General features: G+C 44.6%; 2 protein-coding genes across 2 annotated transcripts in view; one reads left to right on the top strand and one right to left on the bottom strand.

Moving 5' to 3' along the window:
• Positions 1-9,051, bottom strand: part of naalad2 (N-acetylated alpha-linked acidic dipeptidase 2) — a 33,869-nt gene extending 24,818 nt beyond the window's left edge. Inside the window, exons 1-2 of the mRNA XM_030777699.1 lie at positions 9,029-9,051; positions 1,046-1,151 (exon numbers count right to left, since the gene is read on the bottom strand). Coding sequence (XP_030633559.1) covers positions 1,046-1,151; positions 9,029-9,044 — 122 coding nt within the window. The 5' untranslated portion in view covers positions 9,045-9,051. The remainder of the gene's footprint in view (positions 1-1,045; positions 1,152-9,028) is intronic.
• A 1,261-nt stretch (positions 9,052-10,312) lies between these two features.
• Positions 10,313-15,362, top strand: part of nox4 (NADPH oxidase 4) — a 41,714-nt gene continuing 36,664 nt past the window's right edge. The window contains exons 1-6 of the mRNA XM_030777615.1: positions 10,313-10,369; positions 10,544-10,639; positions 11,809-11,919; positions 12,786-12,870; positions 13,670-13,767; positions 14,485-14,512. Coding sequence (XP_030633475.1) covers positions 10,313-10,369; positions 10,544-10,639; positions 11,809-11,919; positions 12,786-12,870; positions 13,670-13,767; positions 14,485-14,512 — 475 coding nt within the window. The remainder of the gene's footprint in view (positions 10,370-10,543; positions 10,640-11,808; positions 11,920-12,785; positions 12,871-13,669; positions 13,768-14,484; positions 14,513-15,362) is intronic.

The raw sequence follows: 15,362 nt of genomic DNA, 5'->3' as shown, positions 1-15,362 counted from the left end.
AGTCATACACAAGCAAATCAAATCCTGAGTGTACAGACCCATACACATATTTTAACCATGCAGCACTCTTATCTGGGGTCAGTTGTCCCATTTTTGTTTCAGGACTACTCTATAATCAGGGTTTTACAAAGAAAATCCACTGGATCAGACAGAAGACCAGAAAATTGAACAAAGAATATTGATCTCATGTCTACACATTTCCTTTTTATATTCTACTTTGCTGTTCCACATGTACAGACAGACTCATTACTGTCACAGAAGACCTTGGCTGTGAAAATTGTCTCAAAACAGCATTTCAGAGATAAGTGCTGAAATCCCCAGTAAGCAAGCCCAAGGCAAGAGCGACAAGGGAGAAATCCTTAAACCGTGAGAGACCTTAGGAGGAACCAAGATTCAGCAGGGGGAGCCCACCCTCCTCTGACCAGCACATAGAATGCAATATTCACAGTACAGAAGAGACAGTTGAGAGAATCAGTGTAGCAGGGTTAGAATCTGGTAGACAAAACAGTGGCTACTGGGGGCTAGTCAATATCAAAGTCGAGTTACAAGGTAAGGACAATACACTGGCTAACAGGCTGAGAAGGGCTAACAGAGAGAACAGGGCTAAAAACGCAAACAGGGCAGCGAGGGAACGATGCCATGGCTCAGCACAGGCAGCTAGCGGAAAACGTCACGAATGCAGGAAAACACTGTGGTATACACACACACACACCCACACACACACACAATGAGGGAATAAATTGAGGACAGGTACAAACACTAATCAGTCAACAAGGTGATTAGCCAATCAGGTCCAACATGACAAGGAGACAGGGCCTGACAACCATCTTTACTCCTGGCATATCTTATTCAATCTCTAAACCCGTACTGCAAACTGAAAGTGTCTAAAGTTGAATATGAAAACAAATCCATCTGATTAAGCCTTCAGATCCCATCAGTCCCATTAAATATAAATGTAGCATGTAAATGTAAAGGTATTGTGTAAATGTAAATATAGCAGCAAATGTAGCATGTAAATGTATTGTGTTTGTGTTCCCATGGCTACCTGAGATGCTGTTTGATGTTGTCTGCACGCATTTCATTAAAGAACTCACTCAGATGAATCTGGAGTGCTTTGTCATGCTCAACTTTGGTGGGGCTGGAAAACCAACCTAAGCAAACATACAAAAAAAAAAAAAAAAATAGAATTAAAAGAATAAAACATAAACACACACAACATATGTACACGCATACAAATGTGAATTCAGATGCATATAATAACAACAACAATAAGAAGAATAAGAATAAAAATAATGAATACAAGCTAAATAAAGGACACAAGCTGAAGTTGGAGGCCAAGGTCAAAGTCAAGGTCAAAGTCAAAGTCAACTTTATTGTCAGTTCTGCCATATGTACAGAACATACAGAGGATCGAAATGCCATTTCTCTCAGACCCTGGTGTAGGCATACACATGTACTAAACAGAACAACAAGGGTTTAAAAAATACTATAATAAAAAATACTAAAAAAGCACTAAGAATTTAAACATTTATATGTTAAATGGGGGGCCAGGGGGACAATAACAAGGCACAGATCAAGAACAAACTCTGTAATGATAACAAATACAGTGCAAAACCTTTTAAAAGAGGTGCAAATAATATGTCATCATCAGGATGAATAGGTATCAGCAGTTTTAGAGTAGTATTCTGTACATAATGGTGCTGAGTGTAGGGGTGTGTGTGTGTATGTAAAAAGTTCTTAAGAATGGTGCTGAGTGTAGGGGTGTGTGTGTGTGTGTGTGTGTGTGTGTGTGTGTGTGTGTGTGTAGGTATATGTTTCTATAAAGAAGTTTTTATGGCTGGTGCTGAGTGTAGGTGTGTGTGTGTGTGTGTATGTAAATAGTTCTTAAGACTGGTGCTGAGTGTAGGGGTGTGTGTGTGTGTGTGTGTGTGTCTTTAGCCTCTGGAGGAAGTAAAGACGCTGGTGGGATGTCTTGGCCAGTGATGCAGTGTGATTAGTCCAGGAAAGGTCCTCAGTTATGTACACACCCAGAAATGTGGTGCTGCTCACCCACTCCACAGCAGTACCTTTGATAGTAAATGGGGAGTGTTGGGTGTGGGCTCTCCGGAAGTCAATAACAATCTCCTTTGTTTTCCCAACATTTAGGGAAAGATTGTTACCTTTGCACCACATGGCCAGTTGGTTCACCTCATTGCTGTGGTTTGTTTTGTGATTGTTGCTGATGGGACCCACCACAGCTGTGTCATTAGCAAATCTGATGAAGTGGTTGGAACTGTAATTTGGTGCACAGTAATGGGTCAGCAGGGTGAAGGGCAGGGGACTGAGCACACATCCTTGGGGGGCCCCGTGCTCAGTGAGGTGGTGCTCGATGTGTTATTGCCGATCCTTACTGTCTGTGGTCTCTGAGTGAGAGAGTCTGGTATCGAGGTTACAGAGTGAGGTGGTCAGGCCTAGCAGGCCCAGTTTCCTTATCAGCTGCTGAGGGATGATGGTGTTGAGTGCTGAACTGAAATGAACAGCATTCTCACATAGGAGCCTTTCGTGTCCAGGTGGGTGAAGGGTAAGTGGGAGGCAGAGGAGATTGCGTCATCAGTGGACCGGTTGGGACGATATGCAAACTGAAAGGGGTCCGGGGAGGAAAGAAGGATGGGTTTTATGTGGTGCTTGATTAGTCTCTCAAAGCACTTCATATTGATGGAGGTCAGTGCGACAGGGCGGTGTCACTGAAGCAGGATGGGGGTGACTTGTTCGGCACAGGTATGATGGGGACGGCAGCCTGACTCATGGAGGTGTTGAAGATGTCTGTGAGCACACCCTTGAGCTCTTCTACACAGTCTTTCAACACTAGACCAGGTATGTTGTTCGGACCAGCAGCCTTGCGGGTGTTAATCATGGAAAGTTATTTCTTCATGCTGGCTAAGGAAAGGCACAAAAACTGGTTGTTGAGAGGGGGTGGTGTCCTCTGTGCAGGCGTGTTGTTTAGTGCTTCAAAATGAGCAAAGAAGCTATTGAGTTGGTTCAGCATTTTGGGGAACAGCCTCTGCCTAAAAGTTCAGATCCTCTGCACCGGTGGAGAGAAAATGAGGCAGGGTTTCCCTGTTTGGCTGTTCTGGCAAAGTCTTATTTGTGTGTACCTGCCACATCAACACCTTCCGAGCATCTCTTATCCACAGCTGGGATCATAGTTTCCATAGATCTGGAGCTAGCCTAAGTCCAGATCATGTGGACATGTTAACATTCTTACATTACAACACATGTCTAACAGACATTTGATTCCACTATTTGAGTTGGACTTTGAGCTAGACGCCACTGCCTCTTATACTCTAAACATGTTGCACTTTGTTTAATATGCAGACCTAACTTTTTTTTTTTTTGATAAGGGTTAGAATTAGAAACTTGAATTGCTTTTGGAGTTCCAGTATTGACTTAAATAATAAACCCTCTTTTTTATTTATCTTTATCATGTTTATCAGAGTTGCCAGTTTAAACCTACAGTTTTGCACTTTAATATGAAAACCTTTGTTTACATTTTGTTTTGTGTTGCACTATATAATGACATAAGGATTGTTGTTGTCAAAATAAAATAAACTTACATGAAATGGTCAATTTGATTTTTTCAGAGGAAAATTAATCGTTTAGATTAACTGACTAATCAGTAAATTAGTCAACAGATTAATCAATAGAAAAATAGTCGTCAGTGGCAGCCCTTTTGTTTGGTGACTTTCACCCTTGGTCTGTGATGTGGTCAGAGAGAAGCTGAGGTGGGGGAGGGAGGCAGCCTTCTATGCTCCTTTGTGGTTTGTGTTGAAAAGGTCCAGTGAGTTATTTCCCCTTCTTGGAAAATCAGCGAGATGGTGTAGTTTTGGTAAAAGTGACTTTAGGTCAGCATGGTTGAAGTCTGTCTGGGTGGGCTGTCTGTTGCTCACTGATCACGCAGTTCACTGAGTGCGTCATTTCTGTTGTGGTTATTGGGGCTAGGAGGTATGTATACGGCTGCCAACAGACTGGCGGTAAATTCCGTCAGCAGATAGAGAGGCTGGCACCAGTGGTGGACAGTGTTTAGAGACCACCGCAGCATCACTGATGTAAACACACACTCTGTCGCTGCAAGTCTTACCTCCCTTCACCAAGGCTCTGTCCACTCGGTGGCACGTTAGCTGGTCTAGCTGAATGGCGGAATGAGGGATGTTGTCATTAAGCCATGTTCCTGTAAAGACGAAAACACAGCATTCCCTCATACCGCGCTGGGTAGACCTCAGAAGACATATATGGTCCATGTTGTTGTCTAAGGAGTGAACATTGGTGAGTAGGATGGTTGGGATAGCCGGTCTGTTTGGGCTAGCCACTAGCCTAGCCTAGCCTGGATACCTCCGTGCTTCCCCTGCCTCTGCTTCCTCTCAAACTGCCTGTGGCGCCTGCTCCCCTGATAGGAAGCAGCAGTCGAGGCCAATGATGTGGTAGGCAGGCAGAGTCATCCAAGGCCTTGGAGTAATCCAAGAAATCCAGGTCTAAGTCCAAATCCAGTCTGAAGCTTCACTGTTTGTGTGGGTCTCTGGTTGTTTTCCTTTGTCCTACCAATGTCTAGCAGGAACTGATGGCTGTGCTGATATCTTAAGAAAGAAGCGTATGAAGACATAGACAAAGATACACGTTTAAACATCGTAGAAGCCGCTGCGTCCGTAGGTGCCGCTATCTCAGAAGAAGGTACAACACCAAATTTAAATACATGACATCAAACTGTACAAAAGATGATGATCATCAACAGATAAAATTGACTCCAAGCATGACAAGCTAACAAGTATTGAGGGAATGAAATCATAAGGAGAATAAATCAAAGATGCAGATGTGAAGAACAGGTCTAAGTATCTTGGAATATGACAATGCCAGGAGAACCTGTCAGAAGACAGTCTCAAGAGCCAGGAAACAGAGACTGAAGCAAATCCTTAAGTCCATGCTCAGTGGATGGAACAAGACCCAAGTGATTAACAGCCACATGGTCCCAGTAATAAGCTGCAGTGGAGGAATCATCTGGTGGGCAGAGGAAGAGGTGCAGGGACTAGACCAAATGAAAAGGGAACTGATGACCATGTACAGAGCCCTCCATCCCAAGGCAGACATCCACTGCCCATGTACAGAGCCCTCCATCCCAAGGCAGACATCCACTGCCCATGTACAGAGCCCTCCATCCCAAGGCAGACATCCACTGCCCATGTACAGAGCCCTCCATCCCAAGGCAGACATCCACTGCCTCCATGTCTCCCAGAGCCAAGGAGGAGGAGGCCTCAGAAACATCAAAACAGTCATCAGGGCAGAGGAACTCAGTCTGGCTGAGTACATATGGTCGCACAAGAAAGATCGAAACACGGTCATACAGGCTGGGAGGAGTGTATGAAAGAGCAGGCAGGTCATACAGGCTGGGAGGAGTGTATGAAAGAGCAGGCAAAGGAGCCCAGGCCTGGGGGACAGATCAGATGGAGGACATTAGGACTAGGGAGAAACAAGACCCTGCACGGACAGTTCCCAAAACAGGTAGGGGAACAAACCACCGTGGAATATACAGTTGGATCAGGGAGGCTGTTCTCAAGGCATCAGCAGAGGCTCTAATCACTGCAGCACAGGACCAGGCACCGAACACCAAGAGCCATGAAGCAAGAACACTGACGCTCATCAACGACAAAAAGTATAGACTGTGCAAGAGACAGGTAGAGAGTCACCTGCCTACTGACTGGACACCAGAAGATAACCAAGTCAGGTAGAGCTTTATTGTCATCTCGGCCAAACAGGAACTGTGCAAACAGAGAGTCCAATATAAATAAATTGCATGTTGTAGAACCATAACCAGTATGTAAACAATAAACAGAGAGTGCAACATGGATATGTACTTGGATCAACCAGCCATAGTGTGCGTGTGCTGAGCATTGGCAGCTATGGAAGGATCTCCTCGTACCTTTTACAAAGTGGCTGTGCATTGTATTTTCATTGTCTAATAAAGTGGCTGTGCATTGTATTTTCATTGTCTAATAAAGTGGCTGTGCATTGTATTTTCATTGTCTAATAAAGTGGCTGTGCATTGTATTTTCATTGTCTAATAAAGTGGCTGTGCATTGTATTTTCATTGTCTAATAAAGTGGCTGTGCATTGTATTTTCATTGTCTAATAAAGTGGCTGTGCATTGTATTTTCATTGTCTAATAAAGTGGCTGTGCATTGTATTTTCATTGTCTAATAAAGTGGCTGTGCATTGTATTTTCATTGTCTAATAAAGTGGCTGTGCATTGTATTTTCATTGTCTAATAAAGTGGCTGTGCATTGTATTTTCATTGTCTAATAAAGTGGCTGTGCATTGTATTTTCATTGTCTAATAAAGTGGCTGTGCATTGTATTTTCATTGTCTAATAAAGTGGCTGTGCATTGTATTTTCATTGTCTAATAAAGTGGCTGTGCATTGTATTTTCATTGTCTAATAAAGTGGCTGTGCATTGTATTTTCATTGTCTAATAAAGTGGCTGTGCAAGTTGGGAGAATTGGTGGTGGTGGGGGGGTCAAAGCAGGGTGTGAAGAATGCAGAAAAGGGAAGATGGGGGCAGCGTGGTGTTCGGCCGTGTGGATGGCTTGGGAGATGAATTTATCCTGTAGGCAAGGGAGAGAAGTGCCGATGATGGAGAACTCTGTGGTCAGGAGGCTCTCAATTAGTGCTTTTCCACTAGGACGGTGCTGGTGCCCGTGCTGGTGCCGGTGCGGAGCCAGTGCTGCCTTGGTGCCTTTTGAGAACCGGCCTGCATTTCCACAGGTTTGGGAACCGAACGCTACACAGCGAAAGTTTGGGTAAATTCCGTGGGGAAAAAATAATGTCGGACAGAACGCATTCGCTTGCTTTTTACCTTTATGCTAGGCTTCCACACAGCGAAACACCTCACGCATTTTGCCCAAAAACTTTTCACTCTGGGGCGAAATTCATGAAAGTAGTAAGCCTGTCACCTAGCTCAAAAGTTTAAAAGAGTGTTCAAATGATGGTCTGCAGTGGTCTATTTGCACCAGCCAGAGCCAAGAGAGAGAGTGTTTTTTCTACCATTCTGGGTCCGACTACGTTCATGTAACATGTAAACAACAGCCCATGTTGATGTAGACACAAATTATTGCCCATACATCTTTTAATCACATACATATTTTCACGCTACATATAGCCTTTAGCCTACCGCTATCTCGGTCGGACTTTTTTTGTTACTGCTTGGTTCTCGCGTGGTTTTTATTTGCATAGTCTCTGACGTCAGCGGTTCCAACTTTTAGGACCAGCAATTCTGTGGAGCCGTGTTGGTGCCAGCTTTTCGGCACCGGCACCAGTATTTTTTCAGTGGAAAAGCGCAGCCCCGGTGCTCGATTAGGCACCGGCACCGTGGCAGTGGAAAAGGGGTACATGGTGCCTCTGTAGAAGGATGTGAGGATGGGAATGGGAAGGTGCACCTTCCTCAGCCGTTGGAGAAAGTGTAGGTGCTGCTGGGCTCTCTGGCCCAGGGAGCTGATGTGGCTGGTCCAGGAGAGGTCCTCTACAATGTGAACACCAAGGAACTTGGTGCTCTTCACTCGCTCCACCATGGCACCATTGATGCTGAGTGGGGAGTGGTGAGTGCTGGACCTTCTGAAGTCAACAATCATGTCTTCAGCCTTCCCAATGTTAAGAGACAGATTGCTGTCCTGACCCCTGTCTGGTGTATATTATACATAAACACCCCTACACACACACGCACCCACACACACACGCACACACATACACACACACACGCACCCACACACACACTCACATGCACCCACACACACATACACATACACACACACACGCACACACATACACATACACATACACACACATACACACACACACACACACACGCACACACATACACACACACACACGCACACACGCACCCACACACACACGCACACACATACACACACACACGCACCCACACACACATACACATACACACACACACGCACACATACACATACACACACACACGCACCCACACACACATTGTTCCTGCTAATATTCTTGTATCAAACTGCATTCACAGATTACACTACTGGAAAAGGACTTATCCTTTATTTTCTACTGGCTTTGTTCATCATATCACATGCACCTTTAGACAATAACTGTAAGGGAGATTTTTCTCTCAGGCTTCTGTCCCTTTGGTGCAGACCACTTATTTCTAGTCAAAGAAGAATATTCCCAATAACCTTTATAATTTAAATTATGATACATTAAAGTAGCAAAAGATGTGTGTGCGACATTTTTTAAAATACCACAGATTCACTGCAAGCACTGTTAGGACCTTCCACAAAGACACAACACACAAATTTTCAACTTCTTACTCAAATGATGGAGGAGATGTGGACATTAGTATTAGTATTTTCCCCGTTATTGCGCCACCTATAGTGTGAATCAGGTAAAGCTTTAGTGGCATCTATCAGACGCGTGTCAGGTTTTCCAAGGACTGGGTGAAGTGACTGGGCTGGCTGAGTGGAAAAGACAACACCTACATCCTTTGACTGACATGTGGGGACACACACATTAAAATCAGTTGGATAAAAGTTGAACCCTGAGAATCCAGAGTCTCTCACGCTCACTGTGGAGCTTGTTTTCTCTCTCTCTCTCTCTCTCTCTCTCTCTCTCTGTGTGTAAGATACCACCGGATGAATCTACAATACCCTTTTACATCATGCTGACATGTTTACTTCGTAGAGGAATGCACTCGAGAGTTTGTCTTCTGCTGTGGCTTTCTAAGATCATGGCTCGAGAAATTCACCATCAAACCACCGAAAGCTTCTAACCATCGTTCAAAATCACATTTTCCATTTTCAGTTTGATACACGGTTGGTGTCCGTTTAAAACACGGCAGAATTTGACAGAATTTTACCTCAGCTGAATGGAGTTTGTGTGGACATGAGACGGTTGCAAAACTGGTTGGACTTCATCAAAACACAATTCATTGACAGTAAATTAATAAATAAAACTACATACAAACACTTACCAATTATGAACCCCATGAAGAAAATAGTAGCTGTGATAGCCACCCAACCGAAATAGCGAGCAAGTTTGCCTGAATCAGTCCCCATTAAATTCCAAACTATCGACTCCAAATTATCAATCGCAGAAAGCGGCTACACCCACTGTTACAGATAAAATTCGTCGGTCGTAGGACAACGAGGGAGATTTATACAATGAGGGGAGGCCAGAGAGGAGGGGTGTGTGTGCGTGTGTATGTGTGAGTGAGAGAGAGAGAGAGACGGCTGAGTTTAATGTACCGTGTAAAGAATTTAACCAAATGGGTCGGGAGGAACAAAAGTGGAAAAACTACAATGATATTTCTAAATGAACGAAGCTTCGGGAAAACAAGCTTATGAAATGTAGATGGTTTAATTTAAATGCAAAAATAGTTAAAGCTGTTGTTTGGGAAGAGTCTGCCTGAGATTCCCACAGATCCTAAGCGATGTCCCCCTTCTCTCGCTCCCATGCGCCAACCCAACTTGCCAAAGAGCTGCGAGATTTCGGAGTGGACTCAGGCGAGGAGCAAAAGACCAAGAAAATAAACACAATGATCTCGATATGCCAGCAGGTGGAGCCAGTATCAAACATCTAAACATTTCAGATGCAGCCGCAACAAATAACGACACGAACCATACAAATCTCAGCAACGCCTGAGGGGGTCATATTTGATCGTTGTTCAAAGAACATCATAAAATGATCATCAAAATGATCTCAAACAATGTTATATTAACCGCAGTTCTCGATCATATGGAATTTGGCCCATTTTACTGCCATATGCGATACGGAGCTTAAACATGTAAAATGAAAAAATGAAAATTTGTAACACCACTGCATTTGTAACAGTGAAACAGATGGCTTTTAAATCTGCTCAACTTCATGGTCAAATCTTTCAGTCATGAGTTCTCGTTTCCGTTATGTGGTTACGTAGACCACAGTATACACACAACTGTGGGAACGTGGAAAGCGACGTCGCGGTTTAGCTGAGCGCATGCAGCCGGTCCAGAGAGACAGACATAGAGAAGTCATAGCGCTCGAGAAGCTGCACGCCGTAACGGAGAAACGGTTGACACTCCTCCAGTCACAACTGCCACTGGACGACACCATAAGGAGTGAAAAAACGATAAGGATTGTAATACTTGTGTAAGGAGGGAGGACGTTTTAACATCATACTTGTGCTATGGATATCTGATTTTCACAGTAGCAGATCGGAAGAGGAAAGGAAACAAACAGGGAAAAAGTTTTTTTTGGTCGCGCCCGGGAGAGGGACATGGCTTTGTCATGGAGAAACTGGTTGACGAACGAAGGGTGTAAACATTTAATTTTGGTAAGACTACAGTCGATTTTAAGCGCGTTATGAGGTTTCTAATTTGATTCGAAATGAAACTTTGCGACTTCATTGTCCGTCATCCCATTACAGTAACCTGAAAATCAGAAGTCTTGAGAAGTCTCGCGTGTGATTGTTGACATGACTTTTTATTTGCCGTTTGTCGTCGAACAGGCGCTTTGGGTCGGTTTGAACGTGTGGCTTTTCTGGAGAACGTTCGTCTTGTATAACAGTGGTCAACAATATCACTACTTACACAGGATGCTGGGGGTAAGATTTCCAGATTTCCTGTATCATTACTTTGTCGTATTCAATGATTCGTGATAATTCAGTTACGAAAGCTCAGATATATGTTTTTAAATATGCTGTGAACCATGATGAGAATGCCTCTCAAACTCATAGCAGTCAGCCGAAGGATCGTCACAAGGGATTGCCTAGTGTAGAGAAACACACAACAGTCTTTCTCTGTCTGTGTGTGTGTGTGTGTCTCTCTCTCTCTCTCTCTCCTTCCCTCTCTCACACACACATAAAAAGAGAGTAGCCTGCTCTTCCTTTGTCTGATGCAGCATTGCCAGAAATCTCTCTCTCTCTCTCTCTCTCTCTCTCCCTCCCTCTCTCTAATGGGAGGTGTACATGGTTCCAGTCATTGCTCTCTTGCAGCTGTCTTTGCTTACTCTGTCCTCTTCAGGGTCTGAGTCAGAAAAATGGATTATTTGTTGGAATGGAGGAGAACGGAGACAGAGATGTGTTTGTCATGTTTAACTTACATTAGATACTGTCAGACCTAAAAGCACTTAGTTCGCTTTCTCGCATTGTTCCCTCTGTGTTGTAGTCATTCCTCTGTGCGTGTGTGTGTGTGTGTGTGTTGGGGGGATTCCCTCAGAGGGATAAATGCGAGTGCTGGCATGTCTGGTTTTCCGAGAGAATTTGGAAATGAGTAGGAATGCCAGCATCCCCTACAGGGAATGAATGAGAGACAGTGAGAGACCAGACATTTATCTGTCTCAGATCTGATTACCCAGTGTGTGTGTGTGTTTGTGTGTGTGTGTGTGTGTGTGTGTTTGTGTGTTTGTGTGTGTGTGTGTGTGTGTGAGTGAGTGAGTGTGTGAGTGAGAGAAAGAGAGAGAGTTGTTGAAATCCTACCTAGATGTGATATAGTTTTGCCATCTGCTGAAGTGTCTTTGAGTATAAAATATTTTGGATGGTTCATACCAGTTGGACTTCCGTGTGTGATCAGTGACTGTGTCATATTATGATTAGCGGTCAAGACCCTTCACTGAAATGAGTCTGTCAGCCAAATTCTCTTGACTTTCTGTGAGTGTCCCTGGATGAGGGTGTCTATTATTAATGTAAGCACAAAATGCACATGTTTATGGCATTGACCACCACTCCTGATGGGGGCGCTAATGCTCTGTTTATTGCTGTGCCCTTTTTTGCAGTTAGGTTTGTGCATTAGCAGAGCCTCAGCCGCTGTGCTCAACCTCAACTGTACTTTAATCCTGCTTCCCATGTGCAGAACTCTTCTCACCTTCATTCGCCAGTCACACAGGGTAAAACACACACACGCACGCACACACACACACACACACATACACTTACCCTACTCCAGACATGCACACACACACTCACACACACACACACACACACTTACCCTACTCCAGACATGCACGCACGCACGCTCGCTTGCACACACACACACGCGCACACACTTACCCTACTCCAGACATGCACACACACACTCGCACACACGCACACGCACACGCGCACGCACACACACACACACTCACATTCACACTCACACGCACACACACACACACACACACACACTTACCCTGCTCCAGACATGCACACACACACTCGCACACACACACACACACACTTACCCTACTCCAGACATGCACGCACGCACGCACGCACGCACGCACGCTTGCACACACACACACGCGCACACACTTACCCTACTCCAGACATGCACACACACACTCACTCACACGCACACGCACACGCACACGCACACGCACACACACACACTCACACTCACACTCACACGCACACACACACACACACACTTACCCTACTCCAGACATGCACACACACACTCACACACACTCACACGCACACGCACGCTCACACACACACACACAGACACACACACACACACACACACACACACACACGCGCGCACACACACTTGCCCAACTCCAGACACACACACTTACCCTATTCCAGACAAACGCATAGACATGCACGCACGCGCACACACACACACACACACACACACACACACACACACACACACACACACACACGCACTTGCCCTATTCCAGACAAACACACTGGACATACAGAGTCTCTTTCTCATTCACTCACTCTCTCACGGTCTCTTTCACTCTGTCTGTCTGTGTGTCTGTCTTAGGTGAACAGCAGAAAGTTACGGCGGTTGCTGGATAAGAGTAAAGCGTTTCACGTGGTGTGTGGAGTGGCCATCTGTGTGTTCTCTGGTTAGTCAGGCCGAGAGAAAGAGAGGAGAAAACTGAACTATTCCTGTGGGATGTTTGTAGACTGCAGACCCAATCTCACAGTCGCTCATAATATTAAAAGCTCTGTGGAACCTGGAGGGGGGCGGGGGATGAGAGAGGGGGTGGGGCTAATTAGGCCAGGCCTATTCTGCGCTCCAGCGGTGTAATGACAGCTGGCAGGTGTGGGGGTGGGTGTTTGTTAGTATTTGTATGTGTGTATGGGTTTATGTGTGTGTGTGTCGAGGGGGAGAAGTGTGTGTATGAGATGTACAGATGTTTCTATTGACATGTCTCACTCTCTGAGATGGATAGGCTGTCTTACACAAACACACACACACACACACACACCCCCACACATATATATTATAGTCACTTCACACTTGTTAGGTGACAGTCCTGTTCTTGCTGCAGAGTTAGGGTCAGAAAGACATAGGCTTAACCCTAACCCTAACCCTAACCCATAGGTTATTCTGGCTCAGTGTGTCTGTGCACTGATGTACATACTGGGCTGCAAAAAGTAAGCAACGAAAAGTGGTGAAATGCTTGTTTACTGAAATAATTTCACAGAAAAATCTTTTTGAATTAAAAATAGGCCCATTTTATCAATATTTGACAAAATGCTGAACATTGAGATTCAGACCATTAGCAGACATATAAGTCACAGACATATCAGAAGTGTGCGTGAGTGTGTGTGTGTGTTTAGTGATGTACCTTCGTGTGTGTGTGTTTGTCTCCGTATCCATGTGTGTTCATTAATGTAACCGTGTGTGTGTGTTTTTAGTGATCCATGTCTGTGCTCATCTGTGTAATGCAGTCAATTTCTCTCTGAGATTCTCCGATGAGTTTCCTGAACTCAACATCGCCAGTTATAAAGGACAGGTAACACCCCCCCTGCTCCCTGAGACACACACACACACACACACACATATATGCAAAGACACATTCAAGTACACTGCCTGGCAAAAAAAAAGTCGCTGTTTGGATTTGGAGCCTCTGGGGGCAGTGTTATGATCTGGGGTTCGGTTGGTCAGGTGCAGGCTCAGCATCATTATGTGACAATAAAATGAAGTCAGCTGAGCACCTGAATGTACTGAATGATCAGATTATCCCATCAGTGGATTTTTTTCTTCCCTGATGGCATGGGCATATTACAGAACGACAATGCCAAGATTCATCGGGCTCAAATTGTGAAAGAGTGGTTCAGGGAGCATGAGGAATCATTTTAACACATGGCCACTACAGAGTCCTGACTTTAACCCCAGTGAAAGTCTTTGGGATGTGCTGGAGAAGACTTTACAGAGTGGTTCTACTCTCCCATCGTCAACAAGATCTCAGCCAAAAATGAATGCAACTCTGGACGGAAATAAATGTTGTGACTTTGCATGAGGTTGGCGAGACAATTCCATGGTGAATGCATGCCGTCATCAAAGCTACAGGTGATCCAATGAAATATTAGAGTGTGTGACTTTTTTTTGGCCAGGCAGTGTACATTTAACACATACACACACACACACACACACACACACACACGCACACTGAATGTTTTGTTACAGTAGAGGTCTTCAGTTTAAGATGTTTTTTCTTTTCTCTCTGAAGGACCCCAGGGCTGTCATTCTGGCCACAAGTGAGTCTTCTTTCTTTTTTCAGCTCTTTTGCAATCTACGCATTTGTGTTTATTATATTTCATCTCTAACTGTGTGTGTATGAAATTGTGAATGCGCATGCGAGCGTGTATGAGTGATAAGCACTCTGTGGATGTGTCATTGTCTTGGCTCCCAGTCAAACTGACGAGCAGGATCATGTCTGGATGTTTCAAACCATCTTGTGCAATCACAGTTTCTGTCTTTTTCTGTCTTTCTCTGTCTGTTACTGCCCCTCTGTCCCTCTCGAAGCCGAGCAAGAACCATAAAGGCACTGACGATTTTGTCTGCCCGTGTAAGAGACCAGGAGACCTGGTGTCTGCAGGAACCTGCTCTTGAGTGGTTTTGCTAATTAGCCAAGGGTACTTAGTCTAAGAGCCTCTTGGTGAATGTGCTTTGTAAGTGAGCAGATAATAATAATAACTTAGACAATAGCACAACATAAGACTCAGTGACCTGTTTACAGTGAAGCCTGAAACAGACCAGTGTGATCCGGAATGCTGAGCCAGGCCTGAGTCTGGAGTGGGTGACCACAGAACAGACAAAAGCTGTTTGTCAGACCAATGTGTCAGTTTTGGACACCATGTAGTGAGTAATGCATTATAGGATAATGCATTTCTCTAGAGCAAGACACATCTAGCTGTAAAATGAAGTGAAATCATTTTAAACTAACTGGGAGCTAAAGAGTGGCAGTAAGAGAGGGTCATTCAGTAGGTCACATGGGTCGTTCAGTAGGTCACATGGGTCGTTCAGTAGGTCACATGGGTCGTTCAGTAGGTCACATGGGTTATTCAGTAGGTCACATGGGTCGTTCAGTAGGTCACATGGGTCATT

This window comes from Chanos chanos, chromosome 6, assembly GCF_902362185.1.
Source record: "Chanos chanos chromosome 6, fChaCha1.1, whole genome shotgun sequence".
NCBI lineage: Eukaryota > Metazoa > Chordata > Actinopteri > Gonorynchiformes > Chanidae > Chanos > Chanos chanos.
The sequence above is the reverse complement of the archived record's forward strand: the minus strand, read 5'-3'. Positions and strand labels throughout refer to the sequence as shown.